The sequence below is a fragment of the Lepisma saccharinum genome, chromosome 4 (genome assembly GCF_977018435.1).
Source record: "Lepisma saccharinum chromosome 4, izLepSacc3.1, whole genome shotgun sequence".
NCBI classification, from domain to species: domain Eukaryota; kingdom Metazoa; phylum Arthropoda; class Insecta; order Zygentoma; family Lepismatidae; genus Lepisma; species Lepisma saccharinum.
In genome coordinates, this window is record NC_139232.1 from 107,793,322 (window position 1) to 107,815,055 (window position 21,734).

Here is a 21,734-nt window from a genome sequence, read left to right on the forward strand (position 1 = left end):
ACCATTGATGAATGTAATTTTTGAGGGCACGTAGCATTGAAACGAAGTCTTAACATGAAAATTTTTCCTTACTAAGGATGCTCAGCTTGATGTCTTCTATGTGTGGTAAAAGTTTGTTAGTGTTGTATGTGAACTGATACTTGTTTTTCACTATAGATTCTCAGAAATTATCAAGCTTTAATTCAGATACATATGTCTAATTTGTGCCATCTCTAGTCTCCAATCATAAGATTGCAACGAAAACCAACTTTTCTTTGTGACCAATGATATGTGAATTTTTTAAAAACGTAAATATTCAAAGCTAACTATATATCATATACAGTACCCAGTATTACCACAAATACTGTCACAAGGTTTTGAATGAATTAACAGAAGGTGCTTCAAGATATTGTAATATACCATGGATGTGTGTTACACAGTATATTGTGTACACAAAACACTAACCATTGTTCAAAATGACCACTTATGCTTGCACACATGCCCTAAGACTCTGTTGTCAGTCATCAATTGCATTATGCACTGTATCGAGAGGCAAATCTGCCACTGCCTTCACAAGAGAGCACTTCACACTGGCAGTACTGGGCATCTTCTTGCAAGCCATGTCTTAAATTGTATTCCAGAGAGTTGAGGCATGGCCTTCCAGATTTCCAATCTGATGGGGCACTGAAGTCAGGTGCATTCGTCTCAAGTCACAGCTGGGTTCATCGAGCCTTATGAGGTGGTGCAGAATCCTGCTGAAAGCTCCACTCCTGACCATCAAAGAGATAGTTGCTGAGATAATTGACTATTGTATCCAGGACAGTCTCCTGGTACACTCAGGCTTATGTTTTTACCCCTTTTCTCACATAAATGCAGGTCAGTGGTGCCATCATAACTCAACCCTACCATATCATGATTGAAGCAGAATGATGGGCCTTCAGGATGCTTGGAGCCTTTGCACTAGCCTCTCGTGAACTTGTGACATACACCCTGTCATTTTACAAGTTGAAAGCCTCCTCAACAGTAAATGTTTTTTTTCATCGACGAACAGAATTCTTCTGTGTCCATTTTCTGCATAACACTCCAGTAGGCACTTTGCTTTTATTGCCATATGGTACTTTCACTCAGCTGTGAGAAACTGACCTGAATTTGTAAGTTTTCAATCCTAGGTCACTTCGTAATACAGTATACATGAACATTTTGGAAATGTTCAGTTCATGGGCCATCATTGATTTTACAAGTTGCACAGTCCTTTCAGTGAGTGGCTGTCCCTACCTGGGCCTGTCATTCACTGTTCTAGCATCAATGAAACATTGGATAGTACAATACATGAACCTCTAGGAGATTCGAAGCTTCTGAAGGGTCTTGAAAATTTCGCCTACCGACTTCCCTACCTTCATTCATTCACTCATTCATTGTTTCCTGCCCAGGGGCAGGTCTTTCCTTGCAACCTCCAAAGTTCTTTGCTTTGTAGCAGCGTAGGACCCATTTATGTTGATGTCTTCAATCATTTGGAATCATTATCTTCCCCTCGACCATTCCTTCAATAGCATCCCTTAGAATACAGTTTCTTCTCATCCAGTGACCCTATGGAGTGTCATAAAGAGCCGCACAATTTTTGTAATTGTCCCATTCCATCATGGAAACTAAACACAAGCATTTTATCACTTCTGCAGGTCAATAGTAATGGCTGGCATGTTCATGCTCGCTGGGGAAGTTGTTGACTTCGAACTCCAGGTAAGAAGCAATTTTCCAAAGTTGTGATAGTATTTATGGTAAAACTAGGTGTATATACCAAAATATGCAATACACGGTTCACTTATAACACTGCCTATTTCTAAATGAATACTAGTTATTGCTTACAGGTAGACTAGGTCGCCTGTTATCTTCCTTGTGGTGGGATTCCAGTTCCTTTTCCTCCTGAGTTCTACGCATTGCCACATTTCTCATCACATCCACCTCGTACACTATCTCATCAAAAGCAGCCTGCTGCAACAGTGGTGGTTCTATGGTTTGCCTGAAAGCACAATGGTAAACTGTCAATCTATGGTCCATATCTTAACATGATGATAATAATAATAATAATAATAAATAACCCGTGGCTCTACAGCCCGTAAGGGCCTTGGCCTATCTCCCGACTGCCAGTCTCCCACCTAAAATCCTACCTAGAGCTGTGGAAATCTTCAACTGGTAATAGGCTGAGATGGGGTCAGCACGTCGAACCCCAAGCCATTATGCGAGATTTCCGAGACCGGGTTACGCTACTCACTCATAGCTCCCCAATTTCCTCATGATGGTGGGTTGCCACCGGTCCTGTACACAGGCCGAGAACCCAGAGACTGAACCCAGGCAGGCAGAAAATTTTCACAGTTGGGCTAATCAGTAAATTTGATCATTACATATCACATACAACTAAGAACGTTCAGTATAGAACTTTACTTTTGTCTAGGTCTGAACTGGCATCCAATGATGATTCTTCCCTATTGAGCTTGACCACTGAAACATTGCTCAGAATATTTATAAACAGATATACGAGGTGTGGCTAGAAAAAAACCAGACTGTTGCTACAAAATGTTTTATTGGTAATTTTGTACAATACGAACATTATCCCCTTCAAAGTACTCCCCTGAACTATTGATACACCGCTCCATACGAATCTTCTATTTCTGGAAGCAATGCTGGAAATCATTTTCTGAAACCATGCTCATGACTTCCGTCGCTTTTGTTTACACAGGTTCTATGGTCGTAAAAAAAAAAAGGTAAAAAAAGGTAAAGTGCTCCCCTGTGCTTAGCACTACGCCATGAAGGCGTATAGTCGTAAATCTGTTTTTTTTTCAGTGCTGATATGACCTTTGGGAATAAAAAAAAGTCGCATGGAGTGATACCCGGCGAATAGGGTGGATGTTGGCCAAAAGAGCCTTGACTGACAATGCCGTATGGACAGGAGCATTGTCCTGATGAAGAATCCATGACTTGCTTTTCCACAAATCAGGTCGACGTCTTCTTACTCGCTCACGAAGGGTCGTCAGCACCTTAATGTAATAACGTTGGTTGCTTTGCAATAGCTCGAATACTCAAGCAAAGATCCTCTTGAATCAATTCACCGACATTTGCAATGTTTGATTCCGTTTCTGATGTGCACGGCTGTCCAGGACGCGAGTCATCTGCAATCACTTCTCGTCCCTCTTTAAACCTTTGAAACCACTCAAACACTTGCATGCATGATAAACACTCATCTCTGTATACTTCCTTCAACAAACCATAAGTTTCTGTGGCGGATTTTCCGAGTTTCATAAGAAACTTCACATTGGTACGCTGTTCCACTTTCACACTTAACATTTTTCCGACGGAGCACAGTTGTACGGTTCACTTCATTGACAAGCTACAGCGGAACTGAGCCCTGCACACCCTGGGAAATCACACAGTCGATAGGCAGGACATCACGTTATACACTCATGCACCGTTTGACCTTGACGAGCTTGCTGTTTGTCAACAGCAACATCAGTCCAGTTTTTTTTCTAGCCACACCTCGTATCTTTACAATTATCTCAAATCAATCTCCCAGTTTTGCTTTAAAATATTCATAGGTTTACACATGAGATGATCAGAGCACTAAAATAGCACTCATGTAATCATAAAACCCATTTTTGCAACACAGTGCTGATGCAAAGTTAAATATAATTAAGCATTTTAATCATTTAAGAGAGTTTCATTTAGCTACCTCTTATGTAATCAAATAGTTTTTATGTATTAAGGGTGAAAAACAAACAAAAACTTCGAATTTTGCATAATTTGTTGTGTTGCATTTTTGCACACCCTACAAAATACCTAAATGCTGATATATCAGCTCGCCCCTATAAGAAATCACATGCACCCAGTGTACAAGAATGGCATTTTATATTTACTGATTTTTTCAAGTTTATGTCATTACTTATAAAATTCCATGTCTTAACCATGGTGTGCCAGCCCCATGGTGGAGTGGTTAGCACATCGTGCTAAGATGCCAGGGGTCCCAGGTTCGAATCCTGGCCTGAGCATGGATGTTTGCGAGTCTCCATTCATCAATATCATCATATCATCTCTCATCCCCATCTTCGCAAATTAGCCAAAAGTGGTACAAAAAGCGAAGTAAAATAAAGCAAATCAAAATCAAATTAACCATGGTGTGTTACGTGTTTTTTTTAGCAACTTCCCAAACTCTTCATCAAGTAGAGCTTTACCAAATGAGAACAGATATTATTAGACCAATTTCTTAACATTAATGATGTAAGTAGATGGCTTAAACCTATCAAGTGAGCCGACCTCCATGGTGGAGTGGTTATCATAGCATGCTACAAAGCCAGGGGTCCTGGGTTCGAATCCTGGCATGCCTGTTCTTTGTGTGTGTTTCTTCATTAATTTCATCCTATCATCACTCATCCATAACGTCGTGATTATCCAAAAGTGGCAGGAAAATGATGCTAAATAAACAAGAATAAAAAAATAAAAAACCTAATCAAGAGTAAAGCAATCGGAAGACATTGTAGACGCAATACTCTACCTGATATGAGGCGACAAATCCGGCAGACTCCAAGCATGGGGAAGGGCTCCTTTCAACTCTTCGAATTCTTCAATCCCAGCGATGTTGAGGCAGTGTACGCGTGGTTGGTGTTTCTTGGTGACCGGTGCAGGAGCAGGCGCCTGAACCTGTGTGGGAGGGGGAATGGAGGTTGTGATGTGTCCACTCGGCAGACCAGCTGCTGGTGTGACTTGAAGTCGGCCCTCCTGCACCACAATGTGACCATTGTAATGACCCAAACTGTCCCCCTGAAGCAGGGTCATGTCCGGTGCCTGAAGTAAAAGAAAAAAACACCACAATTAGTTATCATTAATTATACCAATACTTTAATATCTTATCTTCGCAGGTTGGTGGTATTACTGTTAGAAAATTTGGTCAACTATATGCAGCAAAATACATGGTGCATATACCTAGAAATTGTGATAAAATACATATCAGTTTGATGTCAACCTTATTTTCTCAATGTGTTGATACTATGCTCATTTTCAAGATCTGCGTTGGTAGTACACTTAAACAATATGTACAGGTTTCACGAGCAATTACCACATATATAACAAATACAGCATCAAGAGAATAGTAATGATGGAAACAAAACAAATGAAAAAAAAGTTAAATATATTTCTCCCCATCATCGCTAATATATACAAGCCATGTACAGAGTAACATAAAACAGGAAAATGAAGAGAAAAGTGGAGCAAAAATTTACAATGAAATTAAAATGCAACACTAAGTGCTTCCTACACAATTTTTGTGTTAATTGCTCTTGTTATTGCCATGATATTTGTTTATTAAGCCTACTTATACTGTTTAAATGCATTCAAATTGTATCTTTTGATAAAAATGCATGCAGGTCTGAAATTTTGCCAAGAATTTTTGTGTAAATGGTGTACAAAACACAAACTAAAAAAGAAATCAGTCAAGCCGATCTGTACTCATATTGAAACTCTTCATAATCAAACTGAGTACAAAAAAGTTCGTGAAGATATTCAAGGAAAATGCACAAATTCTTTAATACACTGTCAAGTCACAAACACCTCTATACAGATTTAAACTGGCAACAATCCTAATTACATGATTTAAATAAAAGTGCTGCAATGTTGGTCACTGTCAGTGGGTCAAGGTCACATAACTTTTCTGGGCAATTATAAAATGTCTTTGAAACAAACAGGGAGTGGTGGTGGGGGGGGGGGGCATTTGAATATTAGCCAAGACATTTCAGTTACAAAGTAGGTCATTATCAGTGGGTCAAGGTCACATGAAAATCCCCTTGTATTGTTCCCTAAAGTTTCTCAGGGATGCTTCCAAATATTCAATTTATTGGCATATTAATCTCCTCTACCCTCCCATCTCATTACAAGTACAAGGTAAATTCTTTCAACATAAAAATGTTGCATATTTCCACAAGTACAAGGTTTGGAATAAATTTTCCAACTGATAGTAATCGTGAAATTCTTCGTTCACACTGGAGACCTCAGGTTCATATAAATGGCATGATGATATAGGCAATTCTTGTATTTAGTGCCATTTTTAGCTTCCACTTACAGTAATGAGCAATTACTTTGTAAAATCAAATGATTTTTTTAGTTGATTGCTTGCCTCCAAAATATAAAGGTGCAGCTCATGTAAAAAAAAACATTACTTCTCTGATATTTGTGAAAAATACTTTATCAATTTCAGGAACAATGTGTCCTCATTCACCCTTGGTTCTTTGAGAATAAAAAGGAACAGCCAATTGATGATATTGCATAATAGAAATCTACAGGAGACTAAAGTATTTTTGAAAGCAACACAGTACTATTTGTTTTATTTGTGTGTGGTGTATTTCAGCCAACAATTCATATAGCTATTCAGGTTTAATAGCTTCTTAGAATATTAAGTATTTAAAAAATATTTAAAAATACCAAAATATAGCTTACTTACAATTTGTGAGTATGTACAGTATGCCAAACTACATTTCGGGAGTCAACTGCTCCCTTCCTCAGGATATCTCCTTGGCTAGCAAAATTGCTTCATAAAAAAAAGGTAAAGTGCTCCCCTGTGCTTAACACCACGCCATGAAGGCGTATGGGGGTAACGCCCAACACTTTCTTGATCCGGTCGTGAGTGGGGGTGATGTGATCAGCATCACGCCCCTGACCGCCTTTACCTCCCAGGGTTTCCCCCAGGGACCCATGTCAATCGACGCTGGATGGGCACCGGGGCCGCTTCAAACGTTAGAAAAGTTCCCGGATTTGAACCGGCTGGGGATCGAACCCGGGACCTTTAGCATGGTAGTCAGTCGCGTTACCGACTGAGCCACCACAGCTGCATCAAATAAAAGTGAAACAAGGAGTAAGGTAAAAGGTGTTACTGTGGTAAAAAAAAGGTATTCCTAACAACTTCTTGACACGGCTATGAAGCAATTTTGCTAGCCAAGGAGATAACCTGAGGAAGGGAGCAGTTCGACTCCCAAAACATAGTTTGGCATACTGTACATACTCACAAATTGTAAGTAAGCTATATTTTGGTATTTTTAAATATTTTTTAAATACTTACTATTCTACTAAGTGAGTAATTCGCACACACGCAAGATAAGAGTTAATAGCTTCTTACCATCCAATATTAACTGAAAGTGAAGATGGTAAGATAGACAGAAATAACAACAGAAATATACAAATTTATTGACTGGGATGACATATTGATTATTTGCAACCATCATATATCTTAAATCTCCAGAAATTTTGAATCTGGATCTTTGGCTGTAGCACAAAAAAACTGTCTTATGCAACTTGTGTTTTTAAGAACAGAAATAAAATTTGATAATTAAATTGTTTATTTGATGTTACGGGAGAACAACGCAATAAAAAATACTAAAAGCTGAAATGCAGTGTAATTATTATCATATGATTTTAAAGGAAGAAGTAAAAATGTAGGAAAGAATTCTAGCATTCTGCTGTGTTGGTGAAATCCAGAAACAATTGTAATTGTAAAACATATATAATAATGTAGCCATGTCTTCACAGCTGCATGCACCTTCTATGTAACTGAGGCCCTGCTATACAACTACATACACACAAGGAAAAAAATCGTATATGTCTATGTTCTCTTGGTCATCATTTAACATATCTACAATTGCACAGACAAGAAAATAACAATGTAATTGAACCCTCTTTTGGAGCATCGGAAATTAAATGCCCGAATAAAGGTAAATTTTTCCCTACTTGTTTTTCTTAATGTTAATAATGAAAATATACTTAATAACAGAAAATGTTATGAAGCAAATTATAGGAAGGGAAAATAAAACATTAAGTAAAATAATTATAAGCTTTAATAAAATCAACAGAAGTATACAAATTTGACAATTAAACTAAAAGGCTACCTAAATGAGTTAAAAGAACAAGGCATAAAAACTGGGAGTGTATACTACTACTTTGTCTTAATATGAGTACTTTCAGAAATGGTATATCAAGTGTAATGGATGTATACTTCTTTATCATATAAAACTCTCAAAACCACAAAAGAAAACACCACAAATAAACTTCAGCTAATTAATTATATTAATCCAGCAAACAACAAAAATAAGAGTTCATCTGAATTTAGAATGGTATAAACAAAGAGTTGCAACGTCATAAAGGAAAACTTTATTTGAAATTATCTTATGTAGATTGCAAAAAGCTAATATACAATTTTCCTTTACTACTAAGATAAAGTGATTGTAGGAAAAACTTGCAATGTCAATGTCTCTTTGATAACGCATTTGTAATTTTCAATTCGATAAAATCATCATGTAAAACATCTTCACATTATTCTTTGGTAAGCTTATCACAGTTAAAATTTCAAGTACATATTAACCGTTTTAGTTGCAGCTTTAAAATTTTCATAATAAAAAAATAAATAAATGATGTTTTTTTTTCAAATCACAATAAGAGAAATTAATTCATGTGAAAATCTAACAAAATTAATAAAAATAGTAAGCTTTGGTGATAACGTCATACTTCTTCAAATCCCATGACATCATTGTCTCTTTTTCTATATGCTAAGCTTCCGTATTATGCTAATGTTAATATATATAAATATACATAAACACATTTGGCCAACTTCCAAGTGTAAAATTCAAATGGAGCACACACATCAGGGAGAACTGGCAAATAAAAAATTCAAAACAAGGAACCAGAGTTCTAACTGCAATGAATTATCATCACCACAATACCATTCTATGCTGACCTAATTAGTGAGAAGAGAAAAAGTACAAACTGTGACAAATTTCATTCGGATGAGAGGTAATTTTATAATGATATTGGCAATTTTGGTAATTTGCAAGTGAATAATAATCTTCTATAAGATAAGACCGAACTAACTTTACACAATATTAAATCATTACACTGAAAATGCACACGAAGACTGTATATATAAAAATAATCTTAGTTTCAAAGCAAGACGAAGAAAGAGAAACAAAATCAAAAGCTTAAGATGCTCAAAGTCTAAATGAGTACTTAGTTAAATGAGCTTCAGGTACAGCAAAACTTGCAGTTTCTATATTCTTAATGCTCTTTAAATCTAAAAATTAATATATTTCCACTGATTCCTCCATAAGCACTGACACTTTCTTCAACACTATCACTGGACTTCTTTTTGTGCATATCTTCTCTATAGATGTAACACACATGTTTCAATGGGAGTCAATTTTTTTAAAAAAAGAAAAGGTTCTTTTCCTGTGTGCATTTCCCATCTATTTGTCTATTTTAGTTTTACTTTGCACAAACACAAATGACAAAACTGTTCTTTACAGATGGGCATTTCTGACATCTTCTGCAGTTCTCTTTGGGTTGTTTTATGCACTGAGAACAAGGCATTAACAGAACCACATTAAAATGATATTTTTTCCTGCATGTAGCAATAAAAGAATAGAGAAAATGGAAACCTTTACAAAAATAATGAAGACAAACGAAAGGCATACTAAAATTGGTACAATTTTAAAATCATTCATCAAAGTAATTTTTTAGCCCAAATTAAAAAGTTGAAGTAGAAAAAATAAGATTGGAAGGTCAAAAAGATATTATGGAAGACAGACCGACATGCAAATGGCATAGTTTCAAAACTTTATTTTTTCTTCCAATTGGGAAATCTTCCTCCATATATAGTGGGAAAACATATTTTAAATCTCTAGCAAATACAAAGGCTGTCGCAGAGAAGGTGAGACTAATTCCTGTATAGGAAAATAACGACCTCCATCGGCTAGCAAATGTACTGGGCTGAAAATTTGGTTCATTAGCTGCCGATTGGGACCAAAATAAGCGCAATAGGTCAAAAAGTCGTGACTGTGTAGCAGTTAAAAGACCAGCATGTACAAACCACAAAATTTTTATTCAGAATCAGCCATATCGAGTAGACGTACATCTTTTTCAAAATAGGCACCATTGACAGCTAAGCAAGCATCCATACGCTCCTGCCACTTTGTGAATGTCTTTGAAAATTCGTCGTCAGGTAGCGAAATGAAGAAAACTTGCGCTGCGGTGATCACTTCTTTGTTCATCATGAAATGACGACCACGTAAAGCAGCCTTTAAAAGTGGAAATAGCCAAAGGTCACAGGGTGCAAGGTCCGGGCTGTATGCTGTATGCTATGTACACTTAGCCCTCTCACAGACATATGCCTATCATCACGAATAATTGCTGCAACAGTATTTGCTAGCGTCTCGTTAATCACCGACAGTCTTTGTCCAGGATGCGGAAGCAAAGCGCCTGATTCGCGCCCATCTTCGAACAACTTGTGCCATCAGTACACTGTGGCTCTACTCAGTCTGTCTTGATCGGCATATGCCTGTTGAAACATTGCATATGTTTCCGCAGCACTTTTCCCTAAATGCCAACAAAATTTTATGGCATGTTGCTGTTCATCTTGAATACTCATCGCGAAAAGCAATGTTAAACACAAAAACCTGGAGGGTTAACGAAACACGTTCCACGTAAATCAACACAGCTGCTCATTAATGTGGTTTTGCAACATGTGACAAATTGCTACGAAAACAGAATGAGTTATCCTACACGACGCGACTAATGCCGAAACCATAGGCAGTGTTGCCAAGCCAGGAAAAAATCTGTCTCACCTCTGTGACAGCCTTTGTAGCATTTCAACTTCTAAATGGTCTTGTAAATGTAAGTAATCTCTTGTCGGTATTTATCTCTAGTACCTACCACAAGTACTTTTTCCTCTTCAAAGTTTAGATATTCACTGTTACATTAAAAAAGAACTTCCCAAAAAAAAGGCTTTAGGAGTAACATAAAAGTAAGCTACATTTAAAAACTAATTTGGCCCTTTGAGCCAAAATAAAATCAGAACTTTTATAAGAGTGCCAAACATTGGTGAAAATTCCTTTCCTAATTGATTATAAACCTATGGAAACTGAAATCTGAGGTGGAAATGGAAGACAAAGGCTTCTGATAGATGATTATCCTGCCTTTGTCTACAGATAATAATACAGTAAACTACAGATTATGTTCAGACAAGCAAATCTGTACTTCACACAATGCGTTTGTCAGATCAAAATAAATAACTATATTACAAAAAATAATTTTATATCCACATGACTGATTTCTTCCTACAATATAATCAGGGGAATACTGTGGTATACCCTGTTCAATTAAATACCTTAACATAGGAAAGATCTGAGTGAAGTCCTCCCATGGTAAAGAAAGAAAGAAGTAGGTAGCAATTAATGGAAGAGACTTGAGCACACATGCATTCTAGAGATGGACAGATATGGAATGTAGGTGATAACTTATATTCTTTAACTTGATACAAAATTGCTAATGTTCCTTATGACTGAAACTGATCATTAAGCTCATTAATTAATGTACATAATCAGGTGACTGTAGTGGGTTTTGTCTTTATTATGATGGCATATGGTGTTAACTATGCATCCATCATCATAGTGTTTGCTGACCTGCAGTTAGGGACCTTGATTTTTTGCAAATGTGGTAACACTAAAAAAATATTTTTTGCAAGAACGTATTTATAATACATGCAATGATACATTCTGTTAATATTTTTCATACGTATGAAATTGAAAAATAACATAATTTTGGTGTATTATACAATTTCTGTAACCTTTTTCTTCAAATTTCAACAAATTTTACACTTTAAAAGCAAAAAATAGCTCACAAATCAAACATTCATGGTTGCTTTTGCAAATCAAATATTGAAGCATTTTTAAGATTTTTTCATCTGCTACCTTTGTAATGTTGATTTGGCTGAATATATTGTTATCATCTACTAAGTTTTTTCAATGAGGAAAAATAACTTACTTCATGGAGGGTTAATGGTCATTTTCCTGTTTTTCTTAGTTACTACCACCCTATGAATCTTGTTACTATTAAAAACACATTGAAGGAGTAATTTCTGTAGTATTTGCAAAAAAAAGTGTGATTAATTAAAAATGCAAATTTCAACAAAAAAAGACTGAAAAATGAAAAAATAACAATGGGAAATTCAGGTAATATAGGATGTAATCAAATTAGTCAAACTAATAATCACTGTGGGTAAATCAAAAGGAATAAAAAATGATTTTTATGTACTTGTGGGAAAAGCCAAGGGCGATATTAAACAGTAAACTTACCCACTACCTACGATGCAATGAATGCCGAGTGGATGGCTAGTTAAGTGCATAGAGAAAGACTATCATTGCCACAAAGAAAACCCTTGTGGCAAAACATAGCATTTCGTTTGCAAAGCTATTCACCTGTGGAGACTGTCCGTGGCTCTGAGGATCCGAAGAACGCTGCTTCTCCTGCCGAGAGTCCTCGCTGATTTTCGACAGCTCGGGCGGCCGTCTTCTGTCCTGGGTCTCTGCATGCGACTGCGTGAGTGAGTGGGGATGAGCAGAAGGAGGTAAACCTAACTGTTGAGATCGTTCTGTAGCAGCCAGCGCCACTGATCCATCAGGAGGTAGACCCGACTAAAACACACAAGGGAAAGTTACTTTGTAGTTTGTTCTAGGGTTGGCATACCCCTATTATATGTTAATTAGCAATATGACAAATCAGCATGTTTACAGATTATGATGTACTCACTGACAATTGTTTGAAGTTATTCTGATGCCAATATTCAAACAATTTTGGTGTGCATTAGACTTAATAGCTGAAGTTTGTTTGAAGTCCATTTTATGCTCAAGATAGGTTAATTGGAACTGGGTCTACAGTTTCAAGTGGGACCCAAACCACTATGCAACAATGTACCTCCACTTGGTATCGAATCTGGGACCCCATGATTACAAGGAGATTACCCCATTACCCCAACAAGGTGGCCAAGTTATTTCATAGAAACACAATGTAATTTCCAGAAACCAAAAGAAATAAAATATGTTCTAAAAAATAGGTTATGCTTGTGTTCATATTGTAGAGATATGGTGATTGAAAGTACGAGAAAACCTCGTCAAGAGATTATTTATGCTTGTTCATTAACTGGAATTGTCCAATTGCCGAGCAATCTCAAGAATGTGCATGCATCGTTATTTCCTCAGAGGTTTGACTGAGAGGTAAATACATGGATCTAACGTGATCCAGCATGTTCAAAAGGTGTAATAACCTTTCAAGGCAAGAGATTATAAAAACAAGCTCGCCCCAGGGCTCGCTCTCATTTCACTCATTCTACTCATTTACTTTACATCGAACTGAACTACAACAATGGTGTACGAAGTTTACAGCTGCATAAGCCTTGCAGCCACTTGTGCGAGATTGCTCGGAAGAGTGAGCTGAGGGTCACAGTATTGAACCTTGGCATCAGTCACAATAAGGTCAGCAAGAAGCATTTGGACAAGATACATCATTCGTCTACCAGGTATGAACAAGCGTGAATAACCTAAATTCAATCTCCTTTCTCTCAGTCGGAGCAGGTTCAATCACAAGTATATTTAAGCTCTACCTAAATGTCATTGTTGCATCCCTGTGACCTCAGAACCCTGGTAAAAGAGGGATTACAACAATATATATGGAAAGGGAGGAAGAGAGGGAGATACATATATGTACCATACTGTACTACATACAAATAAAATGCACTTTTTCGACACTAGGAAATTGAATATTGGATTCACATTAAATAGGTTTTCCCTAATTCTCTTTCGATTTGATTTGGTTCATTTTATTATGCTTTTTTTGCCACTATTGGCTAGTCATGAAGATGAGGATAAGTGATGATAGGATGAAACTGATGAGACACTCGCAAACAACACCCATGCCCAGGCTAGGGTGTTGGGGTGTAGCATGCCATTCGCATATGAATTTTGGCCAATAATCACATACTGAAAATCTGCTTTGGCACATCTTAAGCACATCCTAATCCTGAACCTACATGCCGTAGTAAGCAATACTTTATCCATATTCAACATGCTTTAGAAATATCAGTTACCATTTCAACATAAATTCAATACAGAAAAAAAGGAGCGGGTTGATATACTGTGCTCGTTTCTATTTGCCGAGATGCACCCCTTCTCACCAAAAATAGAGGTTAATACAGAATACCTTTCAAATACAATATATATGCACTAGTGTCCTTGCATCAGTTATTTATTATTACATCAACACAGGGTGACTATAGAAAAGCAAACTTATTACTGTGGCATATCTAAAATTTAAAGGTAGAAAGTTTTCAACCCTGCTCTACAAGGGCTGAAACGTGTATATAGTTTTTATGTATTATTTTAGATTAAAAAATAATTTTCTCCATCTAAAAATAATATTCAAAGGATGACGATGGTTATTAATATGCTGTATTCAATCTACACAACCACTTCTAAATATTTCTCTACTCTGAACATAATTTCAGAGCACATAAACACACTATGTAATCACCTGTCACATGTTCTGTTTGATCATTTGAATTTTGTTATTTAGCATTGCTGCCAGTTTGGACAATGAGGATGAGTGATGATATGATGAAGGAAAGAACACCTATGCCCAGGATCCCTGGTATTGTAGCATGCTATGCTAACCACTCTGCCATGGAGGTCTGCAGTTTTTCTCCTGTCTGTAACCCCCATGGAAAAAGAGTTTATTTCCCAAATTTTAATAATACAATATTTCCTACCAAGCTTGTGCATTAGCTAAGCTAATGGCATGGTACTACATCCAAAAGTTATTTTTTCCTGTGCTCCCTGATGTTGCAAGCTCTGTCCGAGGTACACACCCTAAGGATAAATATTTCGCAATGCAATAGCAGAATAAATAATACAGCTGAACGTACTTGTGTTTGATTAAGTCTGTGTTCTGGGCTTTGTAGATTCTCTCCCTTCCATTCATTGTCAGTCTCTTCAGAGTCGTCGAACTGAGATTTCCACTGCGATGCCAAAGTGAGGCCTGAAAATTGAAAAATAAAATTCTCATTAAGAATACAACTTTAAATCAATTTTTGTTCTAATATAGTTTTTCTTGTATGTACGCACTGCTTGCATTGTAGAATTATTTTCTCGTAGTTTACGGTTATTACAAGCATAAGAAAACAGTTTTTCATTGTGACATTTCAGGAGAACACACGCTTCCTTCATCAGACATGTATTTATATTTTGACTCTAATATAGCCAGCCAAAAAAAAGTAAGTTCGTGAATTTATTAAAGCTTAACCTAAAAAACAATTACATGTGGTGTTGATAAGATGTTACTGTTAGCGTTTCTCAGATGCCATAAATCCAATTAATTCTAGACATATCCATTTTTCTGATATTCAGTGTGCTTTTAACATTCTTTAATATTTTTTTGTTTTCGCTGGAAATTTTTGTGTATGGCATTTGTAAGTCACTTCTTAAATATTCACTAGGCTGAACTGATAATACTGACACTGATATTAATATTTGAACACAAATAATTTTAAATTCCACTATCAATCAATGCTAAAGGTCCCGGGTTCGATCCCCGGCCGGTTCAAATCCGGGAACTTTTCTAACGATGGAAGCGGCCCCGGCGCCCACCCAGCGTCGAATAACATGGGTACCTGGGGGAAACCCTGGGGGGTAAAGGCGGTCAGGGGCATGATGCTGATCACATCACCCCCACTCACGACCGGATCAAGAAAGTGTGGGGCGTTACCCCCACACCCCCTATACGCCTTCATGGCATGGTGCTATGCACAGGGGAGCACTTTACCTTTTTTTTTTACTTTACCAATCTGAAGAGTTTTGCTTTAAACTATTAGTACAATAATATGGAACACATTCTGTACCATGCCAGTGATAAGTATGAATATTTTCCAATAAAAAAATTAAAACCAATGAAAAGTGATATTGGTGTACTTATACAAACCACTTACCACCACCTCCTCTGGTCACTTGTTGCAATGCGGAGACGTTGTCGTCATCAATCATTGCAAACTGCGTGATAGACTGATCCTTGTGGTACTTTGTGCGACTGGCTGAATGGAAGCGCCTTACTCTGTGCTCCTTGCGTTCCTTCAAGGGTTCCCTCTCTACACGTTCCACAGGGGATGTTCCTACCGTCTGAGATCCTGCGTCACCACGACCTGGCAAACCAGTATATACCATTACTCTTTACAGCAACATTTTAATGGACTCATCAATATTAGTCAGTTCACCAACACTTATCTAATAGTCTTACAAAAAGTCTAATTTTACTCACTATTAAAAATCTTTAAACAGCATTTGCACCCGATTTCAATCGTAATGTATGTTACATGAAAAAAAGAGGGGGAACATATATTTTAATTACATGTAAAAATCTAGTTGTGTGCTCCTTGCAAAAGAGATTTAATTGTTTATCAATGTAGGTGATAGTCACTACTGGATTTATTTTAGCGCTAAAATGTAGATTGTAAATTGTTTCTGTGCATCTCCTGGTAAACTAATTGATTCAGGAATAACACTGAGCATCAACAACATTGAAAGAGAAATAAAATAATTTTTGAAAGCAATGTGAAACTAGTTTATGACAGTGTATTTGCCACCAGAGATACAGTATTTATTTTATGACCAGCCAAATTTGTTTCTGGTCCACCCTATGCACAATAAACAAACTGCGAGTGGACGTACAGCTTGCAGCCAGATCTCAAACACTTAAAGGGACTGCCTGATGACAAAACACCAGCGATAATTACTATGGCAATGGAGAGGTCTTCAGAATACATTCTACTGTGTGAAGTCAACATAGAAACACTTAAAGTGGAATACACAAACACCAAAACAAATGACATTATTAACATACATTCTAATTAAATATACATAAATGGGAACTATAGAGATCTTAAAACTCTGGTGAAAATATTTGTGTGCTAAAAGCATAATAATACTATGGAAAACAAAGTGTGGAGTATAGTGAATTGTTGCAAATACCAGGATTAGCTGAAACAGTGCAAACAAGAATAATGAATAAAAATGTCTTCACAAATTCCTATTTAATTAATATATATAATTTATGTATTACAAATTAATACTAAAATTTATAAATAACAGAATAAAAATAATATTACTGTGAAAATAAACAAAAGCACCAAGTAAAAATGTGTTCCTTTGTTAGGTTCTGGAACTTATTAAATAGTATTACGATTCATTCTTATTTAGTATCAAGGCAATACCTGTCAAAATACTAAAAAAAAAGCTTAAAAATACATTAAGACACACCAATATTACATCTTTTTGTAATAAATTAACACATCAACAGCCTAATACCCTATGTATTAGGTTAGGTGCATATTAAAAGACTGCATGTTCTTCCTGCTGTATTTAAAATCATTTACAATGCAGTTAGTACTAGATTTGTGATCAAAATTTAGATCACAATAAAATTGACTAAATAATTGTATTCTACTAGGAGCACCTGTATTTAACCAATTTTTTTTATTAATAATCTATGACAATATGCAATGCTACAATGTCTAAGAAAAATATTATTTGGACACCTACTTCTATGTTAACACAAAATTTAATTGTATAAAATAAAAGTTTTGAAAAGTTCAGTTATAAAAATTTTATGAATGTCACTCATAATCTACTGATGTAGATATTGGCGAGTCTATATTATTTAAAAGTGCTGCCACATAATATCAAAGCGACTGTGCCCTGCAAGCCATTGTTGAATATCAAACAATACTGACATGCTATGCATGAACTATAAATAATATACTTACTCCTGTTACTATCCATATACACTACTCGTCCTAAGTATGGACTACCTGAGAGGATGAAAAGATACACTCTGCCATAAACGTTTACAGGAATCTGCTGTTCATTTTTTTTGTTTAAATAAATTACAAATTACATCTTACCGAATACCATTACACACCCAATGTAAATATACAATATATACATTAACATCACAAGCTAATAACATTTAGAAATGCAAAGCTTCTAAAGTTATGTAAATTTATGCATGCACACTTGTAAAGAATACAAACATACATTATGTTTACAAGTAATATAGAGTGGAATTTTGATTTTACATTTATCGGGGGACTGAGGTGAAAAACTTAAAATGTATAAAAATCTGGGAAAATTGTGTAACATTTTCTCTACTGGCACAATGAATGATCGATTCGATTTATTTTACTTCATGTTTTTCCAATGTTGGTTAATTGCCAAGATGAGGATGAATGATGATAAAATGAAAAAGATGAAGGAACAACCACAAATGCACATGGATAGCACACAACACAAACCCCACAGAGGATTTATAGTCTGCAAAATGCAGTCCAGGGCTTACCACATGGAAGAGAAGTTCATATTTGGGTTATTAAGGAAAAGTTCCCCATAATGTAGGAAAATATAAAACCCAGGAACATAAAATCGGGGTTTCACTGTATTTCCTTTCAGTGTATTGCACTTGTGAACCAAAATTGACTTGAAAAAAAGTGTTAATATGCAAATACTAGAAGTAAGAAAACTTCAAAAACTGATACCTTAGGAATTGTCGTCAGTCTTATTCATGGTTCTCTCATACAATCACAAAACTTTGCAACTTCTGTAGATACTTTCTTTTTATAGGCTATTTACAGAAAACATTACACTGAAAATGAATGGTAAATTTGCATGCAATTTAAAGACACATCATGCACTGTCTATAAACACTATAGTGGCATTGAACCTATGGCGTTGAATTACTAATTCAGTCCAGTACTCTACTGGACTGCAGAGAAAAGGAACTCTCTCAAAATATATTAGACAATGAGTAATGTCCAATTAATGTTACATGCCAAAAAAATATTGTTACTAACATTCACACATATTAAGGTTCCAAAGGAAGTCAACCCTGTCTACATGCCCAGGGCATAAAGAACTTATAATAGGAAAAAATGTATATTCCAAGGAAAGTTTATTATTGGGATTATAAAGCAGGAAAATGCAAAATCTAAATTAACAATTCCTTGATTGTTAAAAAGTGTTCTGAATAGATCTAATTTCTCACAGTTTATAAAATCAGCAAACCTCTTCACAATTGGAGGGGCTATTGAAGAAGTTGCAGATTGGACAGGTTTATAATTCCAGTGGAACCATAATGCCATTTTGAGTGATAACCAATGTCAATATTGGCTATTAACCACTATTGACTGATAAGTTGGATCGTTAGTACTAGGATAGACTTCTCATCCCATGTAATAAACTGATTAATTGATCACTTCTCTACTAAAATGAAATACAATAATTTTAACGAGTACGACATGTAGCTACCTGCTTTGGTTGCTTCATACGAGTAGTAGGATCCATCAGGTTCAGTAGTAGCTTCCCTGAGTCTAGGACTTGGCAGTTCTGGGTTCGCTTCCCCGTCATCTTGGGTGTCCTCTTGTCCCACACGCAACCTGCTGAATGCTTTCCTGTTCTGATTCTCACCCTCCACTTTTGCCCCCACGTTAACTGCCATCACGGCATCACCCTCGTAGTCCACCTCCCCATCCTCCTCCTCCTGCTTTGTGCCTTCTCGCCTGTCCACCTTTTTGTCGTCAGTGCACTTCTCCTCGCGTTTGTCTGTGCGTCGTTTCTTTGGAGATTTGTCCACTTCGTTTTCCAACTTGTCCAAATTCACAACGTTAGCATTGCAGTTACGATCTATCACTAGTTTCTCACGTGTTTCAGTGCTGTAGCCCAATGTTGGATCTTGAATGTAAGTTTCCCTGCGCCGTCGTCTGCATACTTCATAATCTACTAACTGTGCCTGAAATAAATAAATAAATTTGTATGGCTGGAAAGAGTATAAAAGTTGTTACTCTTATTACTCCTTCAATACAACTATAAATATTATTGTAGACACCAAAATCTTTGAATTATTGGAGAGGGGTAATACGAAGCCTGAACTGTTGTTTGAAAATAACAAAAAAAATGCATACATATTGTCTCCTGCTTTGAACAAGTGTACTAGGGTTGTGTCAGGTTAATTCAGCATTAGTGTCTAATTATAACACCATTAAGCCTTGTTTCCATGATTATGGAAAACTAAATATGCTGACCAAGGCAGTAATTTATTTTATTGAAATCATAAACTAAACGTAATGTTTCAACCTTCTAACAAGGTCTTCATCAGACTCTGTATCAAGTACAAAAGTAACAAGATACACAAACATTACTCCCTCCAGACTATTAGAAAGTTGTTAGGAACTTTCTAACAGGTGGCTTTCACTTGCCAACTGTACTTTCACCTAAAAGGCTAAACATAATTACTTTCATATAGAATGTGGTTGGAGAGGAGAGAAAGGAGAAAAATGAAGGAAAAAGAGCGTAAGATAAAAAGTCCAACCACATTCTATATGAAAGTAATTATGTTTAGCCTTTTAGGTGAAAGTACAGTTGGCAAGTGAAAGCCACCTGCTAGAAAGTTCCTAACAACTTTCTAATAGTCTGGAGGGAGTAATGTTTGTGTGTATATATAATGCCCTCTTTGTGATTCTTGTTACTTTTGTACTTGATACAGAGTCTGATGAAGACCTTGCTAGAAGGTTGAAACGTTACGTTTAGTTTATGTTTTTAATAAAATAAATTACTGCCTTGGTCAGCATATTTAGTTTCTCATAATGTTTCGAGTGCCTACATTGCTCTCATCATCAGGGAATCATCAATGTTTCGTGTTAACCTGGGTGGTAACTCAAGAACACTTGTTTGAATCACATCACAGGAAAGCCATCTGCTCCCTGCTGGTGCAGTTATGTTGAGCTTCACTTTAAATAGTAACAGAAAACAGATTAGCTTGTTCACAGCACGCACATGTACCTGACCATGTATGGGCTTAATTAAGCTTGGGCTTCCGAAATGTTGCCAAATTATTTACAAATATTTACTAATCTATTGTGGATATTTTCAAAAGACTCTGTGGCACATTCAGTACTGTTCTGAAAACTCATTTCCACTATTAATGCAGAAATATCAGTGTGGAAGCAACGAACCAAGAGAAAAATTGTAATGGTGAGACCAACCATGAGATGCAAGAATTTATTCAGTGCAACAAACAATATTTGTCCAAATGTGTGCAGTCTGCTACAACTCTCCCTACCAACACTAAGAGATTCTCCACCCAACCATAAATTCCAATTGAAAATATGTTCAATTGTATTTACGAGGGTTGATCAGCATGCTCTGTCCCTGACACACTTCCAGTTCTTGGAGGGGAAAAGTCAGGAACACCCACCAAGTTTCTTTGATCTCATCCTTTTTGTTTTTGTTATACATGTGACTGAAGTGTGAGAGGTGTAAGAATTCGAACGAAGATGAAGAAAATGGTTAATCGTGCAGTCATCAAATATTTGCTGAAAAAAAAATCTGTCGCCAACGGACATTTATAATGACGTAAGGAAAATATGTCTGTCCCCTCATATGACATGGTTAAAAAATCTCAAAAAATACCTAAGTGCGAAGAGTTTCAGCAGCAATTCTGAAGTGATGGATGCTGTAAACATTATGGTTTCCAGGAGCAGTTGGAAGATTTTTTCATGCCGGAATTGAACCCCAAGAGCACCGATTGATAAAGTGCATTGAAGTTGCAGGGGACTATGTTGAAAAATAAGAGTAGTGAAATGCCCCTCTAGCAAAGCCTTCTAGGCATGCTGATCAAGCCTTGTAAGTTCAAAAGTAGTTATTTACAAATACAGTAGCCACAATTGACATACAGAAAGACAGATACATTCCAGGTGTTTTTTTTTTTTAGTACATGCAATTTTCTCTAATTTATAAACCAGGTTTTTTGTTTTTATTTAAGTTGAGTCCTACATGCAAAATAATCCTGAGGCAAAGTTAAAGCTT

General features: G+C 36.3%; 1 protein-coding gene across 10 annotated transcripts in view; it reads right to left on the bottom strand.

The window, feature by feature from the left end:
* The window catches only part of Asator (tau-tubulin kinase asator), a 171,799-nt gene that overhangs the window by 16,314 nt on the left and 133,751 nt on the right, over nucleotides 1–21,734 (bottom strand). For 7 of the 10 annotated variants that reach the window (XM_083121075.1, XM_083121074.1, XM_083121067.1 and 4 more), the window contains exons 10-16: nucleotides 19,179–19,659; nucleotides 17,640–17,686; nucleotides 15,812–16,028; nucleotides 14,753–14,865; nucleotides 12,255–12,470; nucleotides 4,520–4,809; nucleotides 1,843–1,996 (exon numbers count right to left, since the gene is read on the bottom strand). In XM_083121075.1, the coding sequence (XP_082977201.1) occupies nucleotides 1,843–1,996; nucleotides 4,520–4,809; nucleotides 12,255–12,470; nucleotides 14,753–14,865; nucleotides 15,812–16,028; nucleotides 17,640–17,686; nucleotides 19,179–19,659 (1,518 nt within the window). Of the gene's footprint in view, nucleotides 1–1,842; nucleotides 1,997–4,519; nucleotides 4,810–12,254; nucleotides 12,471–14,752; nucleotides 14,866–15,811; nucleotides 16,029–17,639; nucleotides 17,687–19,176; nucleotides 19,660–21,734 lie in introns of all 10 variants that reach the window. The other 3 variants (XM_083121069.1, XM_083121070.1, XM_083121071.1) reach the window with 3 other exon arrangements.